The sequence below is a fragment of the Pecten maximus genome, chromosome 1, assembly GCF_902652985.1.
Source record: "Pecten maximus chromosome 1, xPecMax1.1, whole genome shotgun sequence".
In the NCBI taxonomy this organism is placed as follows: domain Eukaryota; kingdom Metazoa; phylum Mollusca; class Bivalvia; order Pectinida; family Pectinidae; genus Pecten; species Pecten maximus.
In genome coordinates, this window is record NC_047015.1 from 7,155,519 (window position 1) to 7,177,917 (window position 22,399).

General features: G+C 33.7%; 1 protein-coding gene across 1 annotated transcript; it reads right to left on the bottom strand.

The window, feature by feature from the left end:
• Positions 1-512: 512 nt before the first annotated feature.
• LOC117323672 (protein enhancer of sevenless 2B-like) lies at positions 513-16,130 on the bottom strand. The gene is made up of 6 exons (XM_033879033.1): positions 16,036-16,130; positions 12,838-12,935; positions 9,779-9,922; positions 9,126-9,300; positions 7,515-7,538; positions 513-5,476 (listed from the first exon to the last, which is right to left on the bottom strand). The coding sequence occupies exons 1-6, from the start codon at positions 16,111-16,113 to the stop codon at positions 5,294-5,296; spliced, it is 702 nt and encodes a 233-aa protein (XP_033734924.1). The 5' UTR covers positions 16,114-16,130; the 3' UTR covers positions 513-5,293.
• Between the last annotated feature and the right edge of the window lie 6,269 nt (positions 16,131-22,399).

Below are 22,399 nucleotides of genomic sequence, written 5' to 3' on the forward strand. Positions count from 1 at the left end.
GCCTCAATTTCCCCTATTGGGCCCCGCCCCTCAGGCCCCTTGGGGGTCAGAGTCACCATTTATGCAAAATCTGATCCCCTTCTGCCAAGGATGTTTCTGACCAAATTTGGTCAAAATCCAATAAGAACTTTTTGACCAGTAGCGATTTGAAGCAAATGTTGACGGACGTACGACGGACGACGCACCATGGCATAAGCTCACCGGACCTTCGGTCCAGGTGAGCTAATAAAATGGAAATGAAAGTTGGAGGTTGTGATGTCACATCTCTTAGGTGATCGATATTTTACTTAAACGAATGTCTGGACAATTTATGGAAGCTCGAAAAAGTTCATCAGTTACTTTTAATGTTTGTTTTTAGTATAAACTGCAAAATGTTAATATAAAAACTTCAGTGAATAACATTTCTTGTCAAAGAACATTCCTCATAAACTTCTTCCAAAAGAGCCAAATACAACTAGTGAATAAGGAGAAACAAAAAAGTTGGTTTTGTTAAAATTTAACACGACGACAAATACATGGATAAAATAAATTTATTTCTCATCACTAAACCACATGTGCCTGTTACTGTATGCATAGCCTACCGAGCGGATACAGACAAGGCAGGAGACATCATTATGTTGCACACAATATGTACAAGATGGTTAAAAACCAGACTAGTGCTTCAACAATCGTCACATTGCAATCATTTATACAAAAATAGATACTCGTCATAACAACACCATCCCAACGCTAACATGCATAGTTAACACACTTCAGTATAAGAATGTTTTGCAGATACAAGCGGTTTCTGGTATTGCCTATAGATACATGAACAAAATGGAATCAATTGGAACACCCAACTCATATAAAACTGACAAGATATAATGGCAACCAAAATCACATTCTTTCACTAATATTTAAATGCAAAAAAATGTCTTGTTTATTAGTTGAGACAAATTGGTAGAACTGGATAAATGATACATCTATCATCAAGTGGACAATAATTTTCAATTCAAGGGTCTTACCCGTATCAGAGTGAATATAAATCCACCACACATATCATACTGAAACCATTCCTGTATGAAGTAAAATTACATCTAAAGAATGCATAAAACCCTTCTGCTTGAGCACAAAAGTACATGTTGTTGCTTACACTCATACCATGTCCCTGGCCAGGATTTTTCAGATGAGCATTTAAATTCTATAGCGAATTGTACTTATAGCAACTGTCAATGTCTCTTGTGAGTAATAACAAATGTGTTTTAGGGTAGGTTGCATTACATATATTGTCTTTCATCGTCCATAGTAAAGGCTGGACCAATCAATCATCTATCATATATCCAGTTTAAAAATAGAAATTGGAAAAGGTTAGCTCACATCTAACAATGACATCTCCCCTGGAAACAATGGGAGATGATATGGATTTTAATTTATATCCAGCAAAATTATCACTACCTCCATTCAACCCTAATATGGGTCATTTCGTACAAACCCTACATGTTTATGTCATGTATTTTATTCACACCACTCTTTCATGAAAAATAAGTATACACTTTATCAAACAGTAAGGGATTCTTTCCCCATTTTGCTTTAAACATATTTTTCACATCACATGTACCATTTAATCTCTTTCAGGTGTCTGTTAAGACCCCCAGAAGTATTGCAATTCTTGAAAGCAGAATACCGGTATATTTCATTGGTTGTCTCGATATTCAAGTTTTTCATAATGCACAAATAATGTTAGGTTTACCAAGGCATGATCTTGAGGTATATTTCACAAAGTATACTTGAAATATTGATTACATGATAAAATAGTAAGACCTGGTTTAAGATGATAAACCTTTAATACACACAACCTTAAAGACATCTATAATTGTAATATTGGAGGGACAGAATCCAATCATTAAAGCATTAAAAGTGCTTTAAATTTTGAAACACATTCAATAAAGTCTGTATTTCATATTCTGATAATTGATTTTTATTGTAGTTTCACAACACAAATAAACAGGAATCAATGTATAACATGAGTCCCAAATGATCAGAATTGCTCACCTATTATAACAAGAAAAAATCTATAGAAACCTTCATTTTTTGAGCATGTTGTTTGACAAATTAACTTGATAAGTGAACAAACTTGGTAGCCATTTATTCCAATATGCTACAAGACAAGTCATTCTAAGATTGTACTGTTTTTATTGATAGAATCTTATCTATAGAAGATAGAATCTGTCTCAATGTGGACATTTTTCAAGATCGTATTGATATAAAAGCTCACAACGTACCAAATTTCATCAAAACCCATTCGGTTTTACTCAAGTTATGCACATAAGGTCAAATGGTAATAAAAGTGCATACCAAGTTTTCTAAAAATCCATACATATCTAGTCAAGTTATCGTGTTCACAAGGTCCAATAGAAATGAAACTACAAAGGGCATTAACTGTGCTAGTTATATACTGTACTTTAATTCTTCCAATTGCCAAACTCACCTGAGGTCTTATGATACAAGGCTGCATACCAAGTTATTGAGTTTACATGTTACAAGAAAATGTTAAAACGCTTGATGCGCAACAGATGATTGACGACACATGACGACAGACAAAAGGCGATTGAATATCCAAGGTCACCATGAGAATTTGGCTCAGGTGACCTAAATCCTAGGTAGCCCTTTATCCCAGCATGACCAACAACACACATAGCATAAGAATAAATGTGATTCATATGTGATTTTCTTAGAAAATCTTTATAAAAAAATCTATTACAATACAACCTGTTGCAAAGTATTTTCTTGGCAGTCCAAAACAACTGCGTGCATTACAAAGCTAATTCAGTATTAAAATACAAAGACATACAGATCGTTAAGACCAATTATTAATGGCCCATGGTTCCATGCAGCCAGCGTATTAAAGAATCTATGGCATTATTCATGAAAAAGGGCATATGATATTCAGAGAACATATATGCATTGTATACTGTACGGTGAAATGTCCATTTGGATTGAAAGTCTGATTGAGCATGTGATTGAATCAAAGCAATACGATGATTCAGATTTAAACATTATAACTAAAGGGATTTGCTACAGATGATGATCTGTATTAAAATGTCCTTTGTATTTAAAGTATTAGTGAAAGAGTATTAATTACATAACACATCCGACATACATATTTACATAGTTTATAACACCTTAAAACACTCATCTGACAGACAACTACTTTTGCATATGAAATTTCAATTTAACACGTATAGATAAAATAGCATATGAGAATGCTGCATCCACAGTGGATAGTACAGTCTACAATCAACATGCATTAACATGCACATAACAATCAATATAAAAATGTAAAAAAGTGAAACCTTCAATATTGTAATCAACTGTGTTTAAAAATCAAACAAAGTATAAGTAAAATATTTCAAATACACAAATACAGGTTAGAATTCTTTATAACAACCTAGCTCCACAAAAAATATTTTGAACAGTATCATTATTCTATCGTAATTCCATTTGAATCTGAGACAATTCAATTAATGAACAAAGTACTTTTTTTGCTTGGAAATCAAAATACACATGATCTTATATATAATAATTTATATGTGGAGATATATTGATAGTTTTTTTTTTATTAAGCTTTATCAAGCATGTAATTCAATAATCTGCTATCATCATACATGACCTATATCAACAGGAATACTCGGTACACACAAGTTTTAAAATATAAGAATAAAATGCATGTAACCATAAAACATGACTGACATTTAAAATTGGTCACTGCTATTACTTTCTCCTATATATTACATTTTAATAGGAATTCTTAACCACATATCATAATTTTAGTCTAAGAAATAAGTATGTTTTGCTTTCTGGAGAGATAAACATTTAAAATTGGATAAAGAGAACATTCTTGCTTGATTTTAAAATAGAAATATTAGATTTCAAGATCTGATTGTTGAAACTACATGTATCAATAAAAGTAGAAATATTAGATTTTAATATCTGAGAGTTGAAACTATCCATAAAGTATACCGGTAGTACAATGATAATGAGATAGCCTGTGTATAACGAATCAAGCAGATGCTTTGAATGACTGTGGGTATTAATTCTGGTTTGTAGCTCAATAGTAAAACAGAAAAGACTGTTCAGGACTGACATATCTTACAGTTTGGTTACAAGTTAATCCTGCAACTTAATTCAATCTGTCCAACCGGACCACATTCATCAGTGAAGACTTAAGCAAAACAGTGTAGCGAGTTTATGTATCCAATTACACCAAGAAATCAGACAAAGTCTTCACTTCTCTGATCCAGTTCCATCACAATAAACCATGATGGCCACTTGACAACACCCTGCATATTGCCAGTATGTCACCATGCTCTTCCTGTTCTCATTAAATTCACTATATATACATATTCTAATATTCTACCCACATTTTTCTATCAATTTGAATTGATTCATATATATATATCTTCTACAAACTCTAATCCTGTAATTTCTTTACCATTTTGTTAAAGTTTACAGAGAAAGGTTCATGTTATGCATTCATATTGGGTTTGTGTATACACTCGAACTATGAGTAATGAAACAGAAATCTCTGGTAAACATATTGTACATGTCAAGGTCCTGTAGTTACACTAGTACTTTATTTGATGGTTTGGGATCAACTTCATCTTACATTGCAAAGTTTAGTTTTAATACTTTAATAAACAGAGGTGAAGTACAGTTTTCAGAAATTGTGCAAATAAGATGTTAACCTGTCAGTCCCAAACCAGTTTAAATACATGTACATTACAAATGATTCATGTCCTCACAAAACTCACAAAGTAAAAATTGTATTTTGACTACAATTTTAAATGATCAAAAGTCTACCATGACTGCACTACACATAAACATTGTATAAAAATCAGATCCTTGGGTTAAAACCGAGACATTTATGTGCCGCACATTAAAGTTACAGCACTTATGAAAGCTTTACACATTACCACTATGGTTGATGGTAACAAACTGATGTCTGTTAAAAAAGGTGTCCCTCAGCCTAGTGACTCATGAATGAGCCCTCCATCACATTCAAAGCCAAAGGGAACAACACTGGTTCAATTACAGATGCAGCATGTTCGCACTGAAAAACACCACATTTTCTATATAATATGGGTTCACTGGTGTCTGTACAAGCACAAGGACATTTATGAACCAAATACCAACTAATGGAATAGTGCAGTCTGTTAGGCCATGAAGCCTAAACTGATTGAATTCCTCAGTGTTCCAGCACTACAGGAAAGAATCCAATACTTGAAAGTAAGGATAGTTGTCCGTGCAATGGACACTATAATGTGTCCATTACATATACATAAGCTGCAGGAAATAGTCCATCCTTGTTACAAGGTGACCCGCTCAGTATACCACGCCACCAGTTTGAACAATTTTCTCCTGTCTTGATGATAATATCACCTTTTTTGAATGAAATTTCGTCATCATTTTGTCCTTCAAAGTCATAAAGGGCTCGAAGCTGTAACAAAAATAATCCAAATGTATATATATATGAAGCATTTGGCCAAGTAACATTGTGAAATTTCAACATCATCTTCTTTAGGCTTTTTTTCTCATATGATATTTCGAGTAATGTGTTTACAAACAAAATAAATTCACATCTGATATAAAGAGAAGTGCTGCTTTGGAAAGATTTGATCAAAAGACATGAATAGGAATATGCCTCTCTTATTAATGAATCTCTTCATGTGAAAAAAAAGTACAATATATCAAAATGGCTGTGCCTATGTGCTGGCATTCTTTGTAATTATAAGTAATCTACCATTTTGTCAAACAATGACTTTTTGTGCAAGTGCCCCTATAGGATAGATTGGAGCTATGCAGAGACAGATCAAGTGGACACCAAACATAAGAGGAGATGGACAGATAGCTACAGATGGACTCACAGATGTACCAACAACCAGGATAATGTAATCCTCTAGTCTTGAGGGGAAAAAGTGTGGAAATACAAATTGAAAATAAAGTAACAATCCTATTATAACACGATAATGTGGTGAATTAGTTAGTCCTTCACCAGATGTGAAAACATATATCCAATCCCAAGACTGCAGATAATGAATTTTGTGTTGGAACTCATTCTACACAATGATTGTCTAACAGACACACTGCATTCAAATGGCAGTTGCATTTGGTGATATTAATGTAAATGAATTCAGAAATATTACTAGATAAAACTATGCCCAAGTATGAAGTTCCAGTGACAAAAAGAATAGAAGGTCAGTCCCACAAACAATTTGTTTTTGTTTGATGTAGGTCAAAGGTCAAAATGTTGGTCAGAGTGAACAGCATTTGAACCCAAGACCTAAGCATGAAGTTCCAGTGACAAATAGTGTAAAAAATAGAGCCCAGACATGAAAAAGTGTGGAAGGACAGAAGACCTGACAAACACTATGCAAAACTATAGCACACTACTCCAAACCCACCCCAGCAGAACTAATATCAGGTGCTACGTCAGGCAAATAAAATTTGTGAATTTGAAATGCAATGAGATCTCATTAAGCCAATGTGATGTGATTTCAGGTTAATGTTTTGATTTGAATGAACTTCAGTCGTAATTCATATTTTGCATTTAACTTAGGCCATAAAAAAATCATCAATTGGTTCTCAGGCCTGCCTGCATCCAAAAACAATGAAGCTGAGTCATTGATTTATCTAAAAAAAATAAAAAAAAAATTGCCTGAATGCGCTCATAACCACAGGGGAAAAAATCAAGAAAAATTGTCCTGCATTTTGGTACTGCCGATTTTCAAGCACTTGAATATGAAACAAGGGCCCAATGGGCCCAAATCGCTCACCTGCAATGCAGTGATCTTTTCATATATGGATCATGCAGTTATTTGAAAGCATGCTACAGGACCAATATGTCTCTCTGCAATTTGGCTATTTAGAAGTCATTTAAAGATTTAAGCATACTTGATCGATGTGACCTTGAATGTGAGTCAGGGTCATTCATTTGAACAAACTTGGTAGCCCTTCACCCCAGCATACTACATACCCAATATCAACTATCTGGGACTCTTGGTTATTGAAAAGAAGTAGTTTAAAGATTTTAGCCTTTTTGACTCCTTTGACCTTGAATGAAGGTCAAGGTCATTCATTTTAACAAACTTGGTAGCCCTTCACCCCAGCATGCTACAGACCCAATATTAACTCCTTGGGACTCTTGGTTATTGAGAAGAAGTCGTTTAAAGATTTTAGCCTTTTTGACCCTGTGACCTTGAATGAAGGTCAACTTTATTCATTTGAACAAACTTGGTAGCCCTTCACCCCAGCATGCTACAGGCCCAATATTAGGTCTCTGGACCTTTTGTTTATTGAGAAAAAGTTGCTTGAATGGAAAAGTTGACGCCGGACTGACGCCGCGCCTAGGCATAAGCTTCGGGCAGGTGAGCTAAAAATCGTCCTCATCTGTTTTTAAAAAAAAAACGGCCTGAGAACCAACTAATTAATTTTATATGGCCTTATTTAAAAATCTATCAAAATTTTAAGTCTCTTACCTGGACTTCATCCTTTAGCTGAAACTGAAGCAAATAAACATAAAATGAAAATTGAAAAACAGTTCTTTGTTTAGATTTTAGTGAAAAGCTAGCTTATAACATCTATGTACACCTTCGCTTTGTAATCTTGGGTACTTCAATTATTTTATTTGTGTTTAATGACTATGTTCAATTTCCATCACTTCGTCTAATGTACAAATTGTCATATCTAACAGGCTTCAGTGTTCATCAGACATGCCAGGAGACACAAATTTGAAGCGATAATAACTATACAAACTTGATTTTACAGCTATTGTGAAACATGTTATAGCAACTTATATTAATCACTCTTTGGCTTTGATGGATCTTACTTAATAGAAGGACCAAATTACCAATAACAAGAGCCCTGCAGAGCGGAACAATGTTATATTTCCATTTGCTCTGCATTGTCACTATAACCTTATAGAGCAAAATAGGAACTTATCTATCACAATTCTCACATAATTCCCTTTGGTGTTGTGATATGTAAACAATGTTTGTGACATCGTTTTGTCAAACATCAATGTGTATTTTTGACATCACATAAATTTGTGCAGCCGATTAAGGAACTTGAATGATCAATGTTATGTTGTATTCAAAAGGTTAATATATTAATGGTGGAATATATCAAAATGTTGAAACTAATTTCGAAGATTATGTGTTTATTTCCATGAATGATATTTTTTGCCAGGAACAGAATGGAATGTTACAGGTGGAATATAAGAAAAACTTACATTTAAAATGGAAACATAAAGACATTTTTGTTAAACTGAGTAAAAAATAAGGCAGTATAATGCTTAACAAGAGGCCAAATGGGCCTGTATCTCTCGCCTGCTTCTGATGAGACTTTGAAGTTGATCTATAAGTCTATACTCAAATATCAGAGTTGGCTAGGTATTTTCATTTAAACAAATTTTGTAGCCTTTTATTCAAGCATACTATTTAGGTCAGGGTCATTCATTTGAACAAACTTGGTAGCCCTTCAACCCACCATGCTACAGGACCAATATCAAGTCCCACGGTCTCTTGGTCATTGAGAAAAAATTGTTAAGAGGTTGAATTGACACCAGACGGGCAGATAATGGACACTGCACCACAGCTCAAGTTCACTTGAAAGGGCAGGAGAGCTAAATATACTATATCTTGCATTCAAGTAAGATTTCCATCACCAAAAGAGTGATTAGGTGGCATGCTATAATTCTCACCTTAAACTTTAAGTACAGTGTCATTGTTTACTTTTATAACTTGTGAGTAATCCGAACAAAATATCAAATACTGAAATAAGCAAAGGGGGATGCCTTTTGCAAAAAATACTGAATCAAAATGCCGTTAATATTATGCGTAATGCATTTCCATCTAAAAATGTAGAGATAAACAAAAGTTAACTTCAGACGGACAATGACATACCATATCATACTCTTGTCAAATTTGACAGGCATATGAAAACCACTTGACCCTATACCTTTTCATGTCTGATTTGGAGTAAAACACGTTCACATAGGTGAAAGGTGAGTTTTATTACCACTGCATCACCTGACCACCAATGATAAGCTTGTTTGTCAGACATAAATTATCCTCTTTAAGTATACTTACATCTCGATCTGTTGGAATCATATCCTTTAAAACCATATTCTGAGAGCGACTGATGGACTTTTCTCTATGATGTTCCACAAGCGCGTTGATAGATGAAAATTTCTGTACCCATAGAAAGTAGTTACCTTGTCCATCTCGTAATATTTTAAAATGCTGTACAGTATCTCCTCCTGTTCTGTAAAACAAATTTCCATACAATGACTTATTTGGTGCATGTGTCTAGACTTTGAAGGTTTACAAAAGCATTACAAGCATATTTGCTATTTTTCAATGATGCATATCACCAAGAGATACTTTTAGGGCATCTTAAAATTGTATTAATTTCTGTTAGTGAAGATCTATAAACCTTTTTATCATCTAAGGAAGTTAAATACTTACTCAGTTACTCTATTGTTTAGTGAGTTTTTTTACCCAAGATGTAAACAAATTAAGAGTTACCCTTCCAATTTTGATTTAATCACATATAAATCGACTATGAGGAGGAAACTCTTTCAGGCCAAAAGTAACTTGATTTTACTTAATTTCTTTTCTGTCAGCAAGCTTAAGTTCCTCTAATTATATGTTTATGATTACCAAGGAACGTAATTCAATTGATGTCACTACAATGGCAAAACTAATCCCATTTGATGAAATATGAATGTCACAACACTTACTTCACTGATAAAGAAAACTCTCCTTGTTGACTTTCACTATTTCTGACAAGGAAAGCTCCATCAGGGTGTATGTATGCTCCAGTCCCATCTTTCTGTATCAACATTTGTTCAGCCTGAAGTCTTTTCACATCTCCCAAGTACCATCTGATGGGACAAAAGTATTCTTTCTTTTACCTCTAAAAGAACCATCTGATGGGGCAAATAAGTATTTACTTTCATTTCTAAAACACAATTTGTCATGTTCATATAACTTAGTGAAATGGAACCAGAAATCCAGACGACTAACTTACTATAACAGTTAGGCTATAGCTACAAGTCAATTTCATCCATCACATTGTAATTAGGGTAAACAATTTTTAACCAATAACATATACGGGTTATCATTTTAATTACTGTGCATTTATACGGTAATCTTTTACTGATGAAATTATTATTGATTTCAGTGGAATATTTATGAAAACAAATAAATATGTTTCATTTCAATATATTTACATTTCGCACCATAGCTATATATAGTCTCCCATTCACTTAGTGTCAATCTGGGCTGCATCTATGAGCGTATAGATGCAATCAAGACCACATTGGGATCATGGAAATGCTTCGCTATGCCCTATGAATGAATCCAGCGCAGCGAGGATAATGATTAAGAACAAATGTGTTACTATGATGTCATTTTGGCACTATGTTGATCATTGTCATACCAAGGCTTTGTACTGTGTGTCAGATTGATTGCAATTCAATCCCAGAAAGGATGTTGATTTAGAAATGCTATTCTTTCAAATAAACATACAAGGAAATAGATGAAAATTAAGAACATAGTTATTCAAGAAAGGCACAGTTTAACATAAATAAATGTAAATAAAACATTTAAATGCTTTTTAGATTGGTTAATTGTTAAATAATTATAACATTCCATTATAGATCTAGTCACCTAGAGCTATAATCATATTGATAGGAGTATACAAACTGCACTCAGCCTTTTTACTTACTTACTGGATGCACACAACAACCCCTGTACAGTTGTGGGATCGTACAACAGAATGTGCACGCCAATGGGTGATCAAAAGAAGTGTAACATCAGTGTTTACCTGACGGAAATGTCCTGTAAATGTTGATCTGGACTGGTAAACATTAAGTGTTTACTATGACTGGTAAACATTCAAGGGTCTACCAGACCAAATGTCCTCTAAAAGTTGGTTCAGACTTGTAAACATTAAGCGTTTACCAGGCGGAAAGGTCCTGTAAATGTTGATCTGGACTGGTAAATATTCAGTGCTTACTATGACTGGTAAGCATTCAGTGTCTATCAGACCAAATGTCCAGTGAAGAAAATTTATATTTCGCATGGTCTGCGATGTGCATATGATTCTCAGCACAAGTTGCTTGTGTTCCTTTTCCTTTCATATATTTGGTCAGGTAAGGGAGGCCGTCCTTAAATGACCTTAGCTGTTAATAGGACGTTAAACAAAATAAACCAAACCAGATCCAACACTGCCAAACTAAAACACTGATATATTGAGAATTGTTTCATTTGAATTTCCAAAATGCTGTGATGCCAAATATATAAAGAGAATATCACAAATTTAAAATTTAGTTGCATAAATTTTTGCCTGGTTATATTTCCATAGTAAGCACTTGATAGATGATTGATATGTTGTGAGCCTTGTATTGAAGGAGGTACATAAGGATGTTCTTTTCAAGCCCTGCTATTCTATGACTATATATGTAGGGCCATGTACCAAAAGACTGGTCTCATTTGGTTAGTTTATATCAACACGGTACCACTCTAAAGTAAATCTAAAGTAAACAAGACAAGTAGCTTTTGCAAAATGGACAAAATCAGTAAAAGAGCAATGATCCAATATTTGCATAAAAAATGTTTAACACGTTATTATAAGGATACCCATAATGATATGGTAGCAACACTAGCCTGTGACTAGGGAAAGATGCCCCTTCATATGCTACAGTTAAAAGGTGGGTGGGTGGCAGAATTTAAGAGCGGCCGACAGAGCCTTAAAGTTCATGATATTGTTAAAAAAAACGTTATGACTGGCAGACGAGTCACAGAAAGATATATAGCCAGTAGAGTTGGCATTTCACAGGAAAGAGTACATTCCATTCTGGTCGAGGATCTTGCAATGAGAAAGCTTTTGGCCTGATGGGTACCAATTGCAAGACTTCTGACAGTTGACCTTTTTGAGAAAGATCCTGCCAACTTTCTTCAGAGATTTGTCACTATAGATGAAACATGGGTCCGGATCCATCATTCATTCTACTCCAGAGGCCAAAAAAACATTTGAAACAATGGAAGTACCCCTGGCTCTAGATCTCCCCGAACAAAGAAGGCAAAGACTATTTCATGAGCTGGGAAGGCTGTGGCTTCGGTTTACTGGGATGCAGATGGGATTCTGATCATTATCTCCAAAATGAACAAACAATCAATGGTGCATACTATGCTTCACTTCTGAGGTAGATACCGGAAAATATTAAACTTATGCTACATGGAAAGTTCACTAAAAGTGTGTTACTCCATCAGGACAATGCTCCTGTTAACAAGGTATGTAATTGCCATGGCTGCCATTCACGATTGTGGCTTTAAATTGATTGAGCATCTGTCTTATTTACCTGATCTCGCTCCATTAGACTTTCATCTATTTCCAAAACTGAAAACAGCTATTTCAGACACATATTTTCAGTGCAATGATGACGTCATACATACAGTGGATGACTTTCTGAACAACCAAGAAAAGGAGTTCTATAAAAGTGGCAGTGAGGCCCTTAAACACTGCTGGCAAAAGTGTATAGATACTGTTAAAAATAATACAATATGTCCGGCAAAATCCAAATCCATCAATATGAGGCTCACAACATATCCAGCAGCCCTCGTATCTTGAAATCCTAGATAGAATACTATGTATGTTTAGCAATTTAATCAGTTATATATATTTCATTAGGTAATTATATAAGTTTAATCCAAACAAGTACATGAATCCTCCTTTCAGAACCACAATTGTTTAAATTGTTGAATTCTGACTATAGGTTATATAACTTATACATACGGTGCTGATTTCCATTCAATGTAGTTGTTTGGGATAAACCCTTCTTTTCCACAGATTTCTGCCTTGAACCAGTTGGCATCCTTTTTGGTATCTGTAATCTACAAGCAAAATGAGTATATATCAGAAGTTAAATATATAATATAACTTCATAAGCTAAACATATTTTCAAATCTGAAATTACAATGACTTTGAGTTATATAAATCAAATAACAATTGCCACATGCACAACTATAACCAACTCTGAAATGTCAAAAGCAGACTCTTTATACAGACCTGTATCAGTAGTTTTACTTTCAACAAATGTATAATTAGTGTATGCGAATTCTTTAAAATGTTTCTTTCTGACTGTGGTCTGTTCAAACGTTTATTTGACTTTGATTAGGTAGAATGCTTGTAGATTCTGAAAACGGATTGAAAACAAATCACTAAATATATGCAGAAATTTAACTAAGAAATCTAGCATGAAGTAACATTATGAATGTTTTTTTTAACAGCTTTTTTAAAAATTTCCGTAGCGTCTTATTGTCAATCCGTAGTCCATTTTTTAAAAAATAAATTGTGTAGCAATAACGGACAATCTGTAGAAGTTCCTGGGTCGGTTTATGTACTGTGTCTCTGTGCATGCATCATCATGTGTTCTTGTTTACAAAGTGACTTCTTTGTTTTCAAAATAGCCAAGTGATATTATCAGCGCTATATTTGAGAGGGGTTTCCCGGAACTTTATGAAACATGTAAAATCCATAAATATAAATGTTTTATCACGATGTCCCTGAAATTCATTAATATTATATTGCATCAATAATAATTCATATATAAAAAACATTGACTGTTCTGAATGCACACCAACTTATGCCTACAGGTCAAAAAGACTCATTCCTCTGAGTGAATTGGTTTGTTTACATTTCACCAGTACATTACAGTACAGCACCTGCAAAATGTACTGAAGACAGTTTGTTTTGGGAATCATTGAGTAATGTTATTGTTGTTACTTTAGTTTAGCCAAGACAATTTCATTTCGCCACAAAGGCAAAAATATATCACCGACTTATCAAAAATACCACTTGGTTTCCGATGCTAACAGAATATATATACACAAGTACTGACATCTACAAAACATCATATCCCGAATCATGTGTTCTCATACATGCCATACCTCCCGGCGTGAGACAAAATCTCCCTTATTTTCAAGTCATTTATTTCCTCCCGGCAGGAGAGCCTAAATTCCCGTATTTTGTAATTCCCTCCGGTATTTTTGCCGACGCCATATTTGTTTACAATTCAGTAGTTTTTCTCGCGAGATTTGGCTAAATTTAGCGATCACGTGATCCATCTGTTCACGTGATCACTCATTCAAAATGGCGCCTGTTGGACACGGCTTTCACACGAAGCTCTAGCTAGTGTAATGTTTGCGCTAGAATATCTATCACCATGAAATAAAGGCAAGTCGCTTACAAACAACTTTAACCATCTTTGCTAACAGACTTGAATTATTGTTTGTTTTCTTTTAGGACCATACTTTGATGATGGTAATTGATACAGAGCCTGGTCAGACGCAAAATCACACGTGTTTTTCATATAACATGTGTATCGTTGATCAGTGATAGCAAGCTGAAATTCGATATTTTCTTTTAGAAAGCTATCAAAATTAGCACATCTGTGGTCGTAGTGGTCAATCATGATGTTTACAATGACTGTACAGTCCATGATAGAGACAATATACAAAATCTAGAATGATCGTGATAAGATTTACTGCAGTCTCCTAACATTAACATCTTCCGTTCTCATAATTTCATGTATACACTTGCATACTTGGAATATTTTTATATCTAAATGGTCCAACATAAGGTATCCCACAGGACATTTCATGGTGATATTTTTCCAACTGATTTGTTCCCTCAGAGTGGATCAAGCTTTCTAATTTTAAGAAAAATCCAAACTGATAAATGATTAACTTTCTTGTCTTAATCTTTAGCTACATGTAATTATAATATACCTTTAGTTTTCAAATGCTGTTATGTAATATGCATAAAACTTTTTGTGTTACATAAAAAAAATCAAAAAATAATTTCAAATCATTAGAATCTGAATGTATACTATTGCATTTTTTACCTTATACAACTTTTTGTTGTTTGCATATACAATATGATTAATATCCAAAATAAATATTAATATTCTTTATCACTTTCAAAATTAGTTTATTACTTTAAAATTGAGTTAAAATGTTGATATTCATGTCGCGCACAAATCTCCCTTATTTTAGGCAAAACTCCCTTAAAATAATCATCAATCTCCCTTATTGGTCTCCTGAAAGTATGGCATGTATGTGTTCTTGTTTACAAAGTGACTTCTTTGTTTTCAAAATAGCCAAGTGATATTATCAGCGCTATATTTGAGAGGGGTTTCCCGGAACTTTATGAAACATGTAAAATCCATAAATATAAATGTTTTATCACGATGTCCCTGAAATTCATTAATATTATATTGCATCAATAATAATTCATATATAAAAAACATTGACTGTTCTGAATGCACACCAACTTTTATGCCTACAGGTCAAAAAGACTCATTCCTCTGAGTGAATTGGTTTGTTTACATTTCACCAGTACATTACAGTACAGCACCTGCAAAATGTACTGAAGACAGTTTGTTTTGGGAATCATTGAGTAATGTTATTGTTGTTACTTTAGTTTAGCCAAGACAATTTCATTTCGCCACAAAGGCAAAAATATATCACCGACTTATCAAAAATACCACTTGGTTTCCGATGCTAACAGAATATATATACACAAGTACTGACATCTACAAAACATCATATCCCGAAAAAAATCTTCTGCATGACTCATGCGAGAGAAGACGAAAAAGTCATTCATGCATTTTTTTCATGCAGTTATGATGACGTTGTAGGACGGGGCACTTTTGGCATTGAAAGAAAAATGATATCACATAACAACTCATTAAACATTTTCTTTAGATGTATTACATAGTAAAGAAACCATCTAAGTAGGTATTTATAAGAGTTACCGTGCCGATCGACGGAGATTGTCTCCAAATTTAGCCAGACATAAACATTACCTGGACCTTCTATATCATCGAGGTTGTGAAAGACTTCGAATTTTCACTGATTTAGAAACCGAAATGCATCGAGAAAGAACAAGTGTTATCAAAAGATGAGAATCGAATGCAAATCGTATGCAAACCTTGAGTGTTACGTTTCTTGAAAAGCTTAATTCATCTTCAGCCGTAGCTTTGAAGTCGTGCTTGGCTCTCGCCTCCATCTTGGATTTTGTTCGCTCTATTGTCCGCAGAAGATCATTGCGCGTTTCGGGATGTTTTCATTCGATTAAATTTTTCAAAAGCGTAAAAAAATGATAGTAGCACTTAATCAAACAATCAATTAATAACAAGGTAACAGTAAAAAATTAACAACACGTATGTTTCATGACTCCTAGTCAAATTAAATTTTATATGCAACGGCGGATGTAGTAGGTTATTATTGTGAGTAATTAGGCCACGGGAGAGTTTGACGTTCTAATAATAGACCTAAGCCGTTAGATGTCTACATGTATGTTATAGGCCCCTAAATATATATAATAATCTTTATTAACGAGGACATAATTTGTATGCTTTGTACAATAATTATCCTCCATATAGCCTTCCTTAAACCACAAAAGCACATTTACATAACAAATTCATAGTAGATCTCACACACACATTAATAAGCGTTACTGATCGACAACCTATTAAATTATGGTTCTTTTAACATTCTTATGTCATCTCACAAATCTAGCTATTAATAGATTCAAGTCTCTATAATAAACAGAACATTGGGGTTTTATTTTTCAAATTATTGACACAGTAAAACCGAGCCAAGTTTACTTTGGCCTTTACTACTTGTATGGATTGAAAAAATGAAACACAGTACGTTACACCAGGGATCGGACATGTACTTGTAATGCATCCCTGGTTACTATGGAACACCAAATTAACATATTTATTCAATTCAATTAATTGAAGACAGGTTCAATTCAATTGAAGATAGGTCCAATTATTTGTATCTATCTTTAATTATTTAAAGAAAGGTGCAATTGAATTGAACCTATCTCTAATTGAATTGAACCTATCTCTAATTGAATTGAACCTATCTCTAATTGAATTGAACCTATCTCTGATTGAATTAAACCTATCTCCCAATAGAACATATCCTTAATTAAATTAAACCTATCTTCGATTCAATTGGACCTCTCTTTAATTCAATTAGAGATAGGTACAATTCAATTAGAGATAGGTTCAAATCAATTGAAGATAGGTTCAATTGGTCTTATTTAAACATATCTTTAATAGAATTGTACCTATCTTCAATTGAATTGAACCTATCTCTAATTAAATTAAACCTATCTTTAATTGAATTGAACCTATCTTGAATTATTTGAAGATAGGTTCAATTAATTGAATATACGTTAATTTGGCGTTCCACAATTCAGTTAAAGACAGGTCTATCCTTGGTCCCCTACTATTCTTGATTGATATAAATTATATTGCTGAAGTTCTGCTTTCTGCTTCACGTCTTTTTGCTGATGATTATTCACTTATGAGTACATCTGCCTCTTGTAATGAAATTGAAATAAGTATTAACCAGGACTTGGAATCATTAAGTTCTTGGGCAAAGAGATGGTTGGTAGATTTTAATCCACGTAAAACAGAAGTGATTTTTATTTCGAACTCTAACAACTTAGAAGAAGTCATTGAATTGGAATTTGAAAATGAGTTCTTAAACTTTAGTAATAACCATAGACATTTGGGCGTCACTTTCAATCCGAAAGGTAAATGGAGTGACCACATTGAAAATACTTATACGTCTGTTCTTAAAAAGCTCAATGCTCTGAGAAAATTGAAATACATGCTTAAACGTGATACATTAATAAGAATATATAAAACATTTATCTTACCGGTTTTGGAATATGCGTGTGAATTATGGGATGGGTGTAATGTGTTAGAATCTTTATAAGAAAAGGCCCAACGTGAAGCGGCACGTATTATAACTGGTTTACCTTCATATGCTAGTAGCAACTCTCTTATACATTGAAACGGGTCTAGAGGCACTTTCGGATAGACGTAATAGAGGAAAACTACAATTACTGTATAAGATGATCTTCTCCTAGCTTAAGCATTTTCAAAAATGCTATTACACCAGATATAAATACATTAAAACCTCCCAGTTATTATGGTTTTGGTGATAGGAAAATTATTTGTAATTCATACCAAATTAAGGTATAGTTATCTCAAATATGACTTATTTCGTTTTAACCTGGTAGAAAATGCTGAATGTATTTGTGGTAACCCCTGTGAAAATGCCTTTCATTTTTTCTTTGAGTGTCCAAATTATGATATACAGAGGCAATTACTTTTTCTTAGTCTTCGAAATGTAGATATCGATGCAGCTATAAACTTACAGTTACTCCTATGTGGAAATGTTCATCTGCCTGTAGACACTAATTTAATCATATTCAGAATTGTGCACAAGTTCATAAAAACAAGTAATAGATTTTAAAATGCATGATATTTGTTTGTTCTGTAATTCATGCCTTTTGACAAATCGGAGAGCAATGTTACAAAGATATTACAAAAATATTGAATTGGTGACCTTTAGTCTTTATTTTGTCAAATATTGTAATTTTGTATTTGTTTTGGGAAAGGGCGTTGATAAGTTGCAAAAACTTGTGCCCAATCCCTTTGTACTTTTTGACAATAAAATATGTTTGAATCAATGAAGAAATCTCCAAAGACCTTTTTCCAAGAGAAAAAAATCGGAATGCATCTAAATATCTATCATCATAACAATGACTAAACATTGTAAACTCGAACCGCGAACGAATCTAGAAATTTCAGAAAAATTACAGCTACAAGTTTATGGTTCATATAATTGATGTATTCTAACACCACATTCTGCAAATGAAAGTAAAACGTCTTTACTGAGATATCCAACTGAAAACAACTTCAAGAAAAACTTCAAATGAAAAAATAATCAACTAATTATGCACTTGGTTTGTCACCATCAGAAAGTCCTTCATCAGCAAATCAAACAAACACTAACGAAATTATCAACACATCAGTAAAATGATTAATTCAGGACACATAAACATTTCTTCGAGTGATAAGCCAAATTAGAGCGCCATCTATACATTTTTACCTCAACTTTTGCAGATGCCTGTCCTCTGCTGGAACAGACGGGGCAGTTTATTTCTCTCTTTGTTCGGTACTACCACACAGCTTTGAGTGACTAATTAAGCTGCTTTTGAACGTGAAAGTTGCCTTGCATTTCGGACAACTTTCTTCTAGGTCCTTATCGTGCGCCACAAGGTGTCCAAAGACTATTACAGCCTTTTTGGCATACCCCGTATGTAAAGCGAAACTGCTGTTTGTGGTCTCGATTTATATATTGTCGGAGACCTTCACTCGTTTTAAATTCCTTTTCACATCCAGAGCAAAGACGGTCTTTTGACGCAGTATATTATTTAGGAGTATATTTACTGGTGTACGTACGTTCATTATAACCATCTTTATTTCCTCCACAAAGAAGAGCATGATAATACAAATACAATCAATGTAACGTAGATAATACGTGACTATTTACATAGTGATATCAAGCAAAAAAAAAAAAGTGCATGCGAGTTCACAATATAATTTTATATACATATAGTTAGTTAATTATCATAGATATAAGTTGAGTAGTATATATGTCTAATATTCAATGTACATAAAAAAAAGAAAAAAAAAAGAGTCATCCACTCTACAAGAAATGAAAACGTTTAAGCTTACTGCTGCTCGCAGCTGGTTGTACACACGACTCACAGCTAGGATTCCCATGTACACATAAACCGGACAGCTGACCGTAGTTTGTAAACTAACCCACGGGAAAGAAAGTTATACAATTTTTCAATGTATAATAGATCAGCTTTTTATAGAATCTAGAATATGTCTACTAATAACAGCAAATGTTATATATATATATCCAAACTTCCAACTGATGCGATAGTTTTAACATAAAGTGAGGATTGTCGATAGCTGACATTGATGTTACAATTGAGCATAACTCGCTTCGCTTTCAAAAAAGTTTTGATATGTCATCTGTTCTAAATATATGTAAACCTCACTAGCTCTCTCTATATATATATAGTAGAACTCCAACACGAGGTTTTGGTTTCAATGTTTTATTTACTAGATATAAATGAACCAGCGCGGAGAGGAAGGCAATACTGTGATAATATATGCAGGAGCTCCGTCCTGCTTTGCAGCTAAGTGATAAATTATTGGGACATACAGGTTAGACAGGGTGATGATGTGTGCCGGTAGAATCACGTGCAACTCGCTCTTTCACGACACACGATATACATGTGGTGACACGGGTACACTCAAGACAACACAAACAAGTGTGACCTAGTGCAATGAGTACACCCTGTTACATATATATATACATTAAGATTTAACATAAACGAAGATGATAAGTGCTCTAGTGGACTACATGTCAGCATGCATTGCTGGAAATATGTATAGAAATTGTAGAATTTATCTTCTCAACTACCAGCCCTGCTGCCGCCGTGTTCAAAATCTACCGCTTCGCAACTCAAAGCTACACGTACAAAGCTAGTAACTGTACAAATCGATTGCGTTGGTTTAGCATTTCGCGGAAGGCTGACTTCCGGTACACACGAACGCGTATATAGGTAAAATACCAGACATTTCAAAGCAGTAGTGGCAAAAAATGACACTACTTCATAGAAATTTATTTCCAAAAAGATATTTTCTTTTTTGTTTGGTACGTACATATTCTTAGAAAAAAAATTTGAAAAACAAACAAACAAAAACTGCAGCTGACATTTCTGAAAATATAGCCTGTTCTATGTATACAAAATAAGCATACGGGTATGTTTGTTTGTCCATATTTATGAGTTTATAGGTTCACTGTTAGGATCAGATAGGATATTGTAACATATCCTTTATAGGTTCACAGTTAGGATAGGATATTGTAACATATCATTTATAGGTTCACTGTTAGGATAGGATATTGTAACATATCCTTTATAGGTTCACTGTTAGGATAAGATAGGATATTGTAACATATCCTTTATAGGTTCACTGTTAGGATAAGATAGGATATTGTAACATATCCTTTATAGGTTCACTGTTAGGATAAGAAAGGATATTATAACATTTCCTTTATAGGTTCAGAGTTAGGATAGGATATTGTAACATATCCTTTATAGGTTCACAGTTGGGATAAGATAGGATATTGTAACATATCCTTTATAGGTTCAGAGTTAGGATCAGATAGGATATTGTAACATATCCTTTATAGGTTCACAGTTATGATCAGATAGGATATTGTAACATATCCTAGGTTCACTGTTAGGATCAGATAGGATATTGTAACATATCCTTTATAGGTTCACTGTTAGGATAAGATAGGATATTGTAACATATCCTTTATAGGTTCACTGTTAGGATAAGATAGGATATTGTAACATATCCTTTATAGGTTCACTGTTAGGATAAGATAGGATATTGTAACATATCCTTTATAGGTTCACTGTTTGGATAAGATAGGATATTGAAACATATCCTTTATAGGTTCACTGTTAGGATAAGATAGGATATTGTAACATATCCTTTATAGGTTCACTGTTAGGATAAGATAGGATATTGTAACATATCCTTTATAGGTTCACTGTTTGGATAAGATAGGATATTGAAACATATCCTTTATAGGTTCACTGTTAGGATAAGATAGGATATTGTAACATATCCTTTATAGGTTCACAGTTAGGATAAGATAGGATATTGTAACATATCCTTTATAGGTTCACTGTTAGGATAAGATAGGATATTGTAACATATCCTTTATAGGTTCACTGCTAGGATAAGATAGGATATTGTAACATATCCTAGGTTCACTGTTAGGATAAGATAGGACATTGTAACATATCCTTTATAGGTTCACTGTTAGGATAAGATAGGACATTGTAACATATCCTTTATAGGTTCACAGTTAGGATAAGATAGGATATTGTAACATATCCTAGGTTCACTGTTAGGATAAGATAGGACATTGTAACATATCCTTTATAGGTTCACAGTAAGGATCACATAGGATATTGTAACATATCCTTTATAGGTTCACAGTTAGGATAAGATAGGATATTGTAACATTTCCTTTATAGGTTCAGAGTTAGGATAGGATATTGTAACATATCCTTTATAGGTTCACTGTTTAGATCAGATAGGATACTTCAACATACAGTACGTAGTTGTACAGAAATCATCGTCACTAATGTCATCAACCAGATATCTATAATGTATACTAACTAGTATATAAGTCTCTGCATCATCCAATGAAAATCATTCACATCATTATCTTTTTACATTATCGACAAAGTTGATAATTTTTTTTCTCAATTGATGCGAAATAAATGAATTACCGGTGTATTAGAACCGGAAACGTGTACCGTACAACAACATTCCGGATTTTGCCTTGCCGTTTTTATACAGTATTATTAGTCGGACTAC

Bases quoted from the DNA above. Each gene is read 5' to 3' on its own strand.
- LOC117323672 (XM_033879033.1), bottom strand. From the start codon at position 16,113: ATGGAGGCGAGAGCCAAGCACGACTTCAAAGCTACGGCTGAAGATGAA. The intron at 12,936-16,035 runs GTTTGCATACGA...TTTTGCTTGTAG, and splicing joins CAAGAAACGTAACACTCAAG to ATTACAGATACCAAAAAGGA. The intron at 5,477-7,514 runs GTAAGAGACTTA...TTTTTGTTACAG, and splicing joins AGCTAAAGGATGAAGTCCAG to CTTCGAGCCCTTTATGACTT.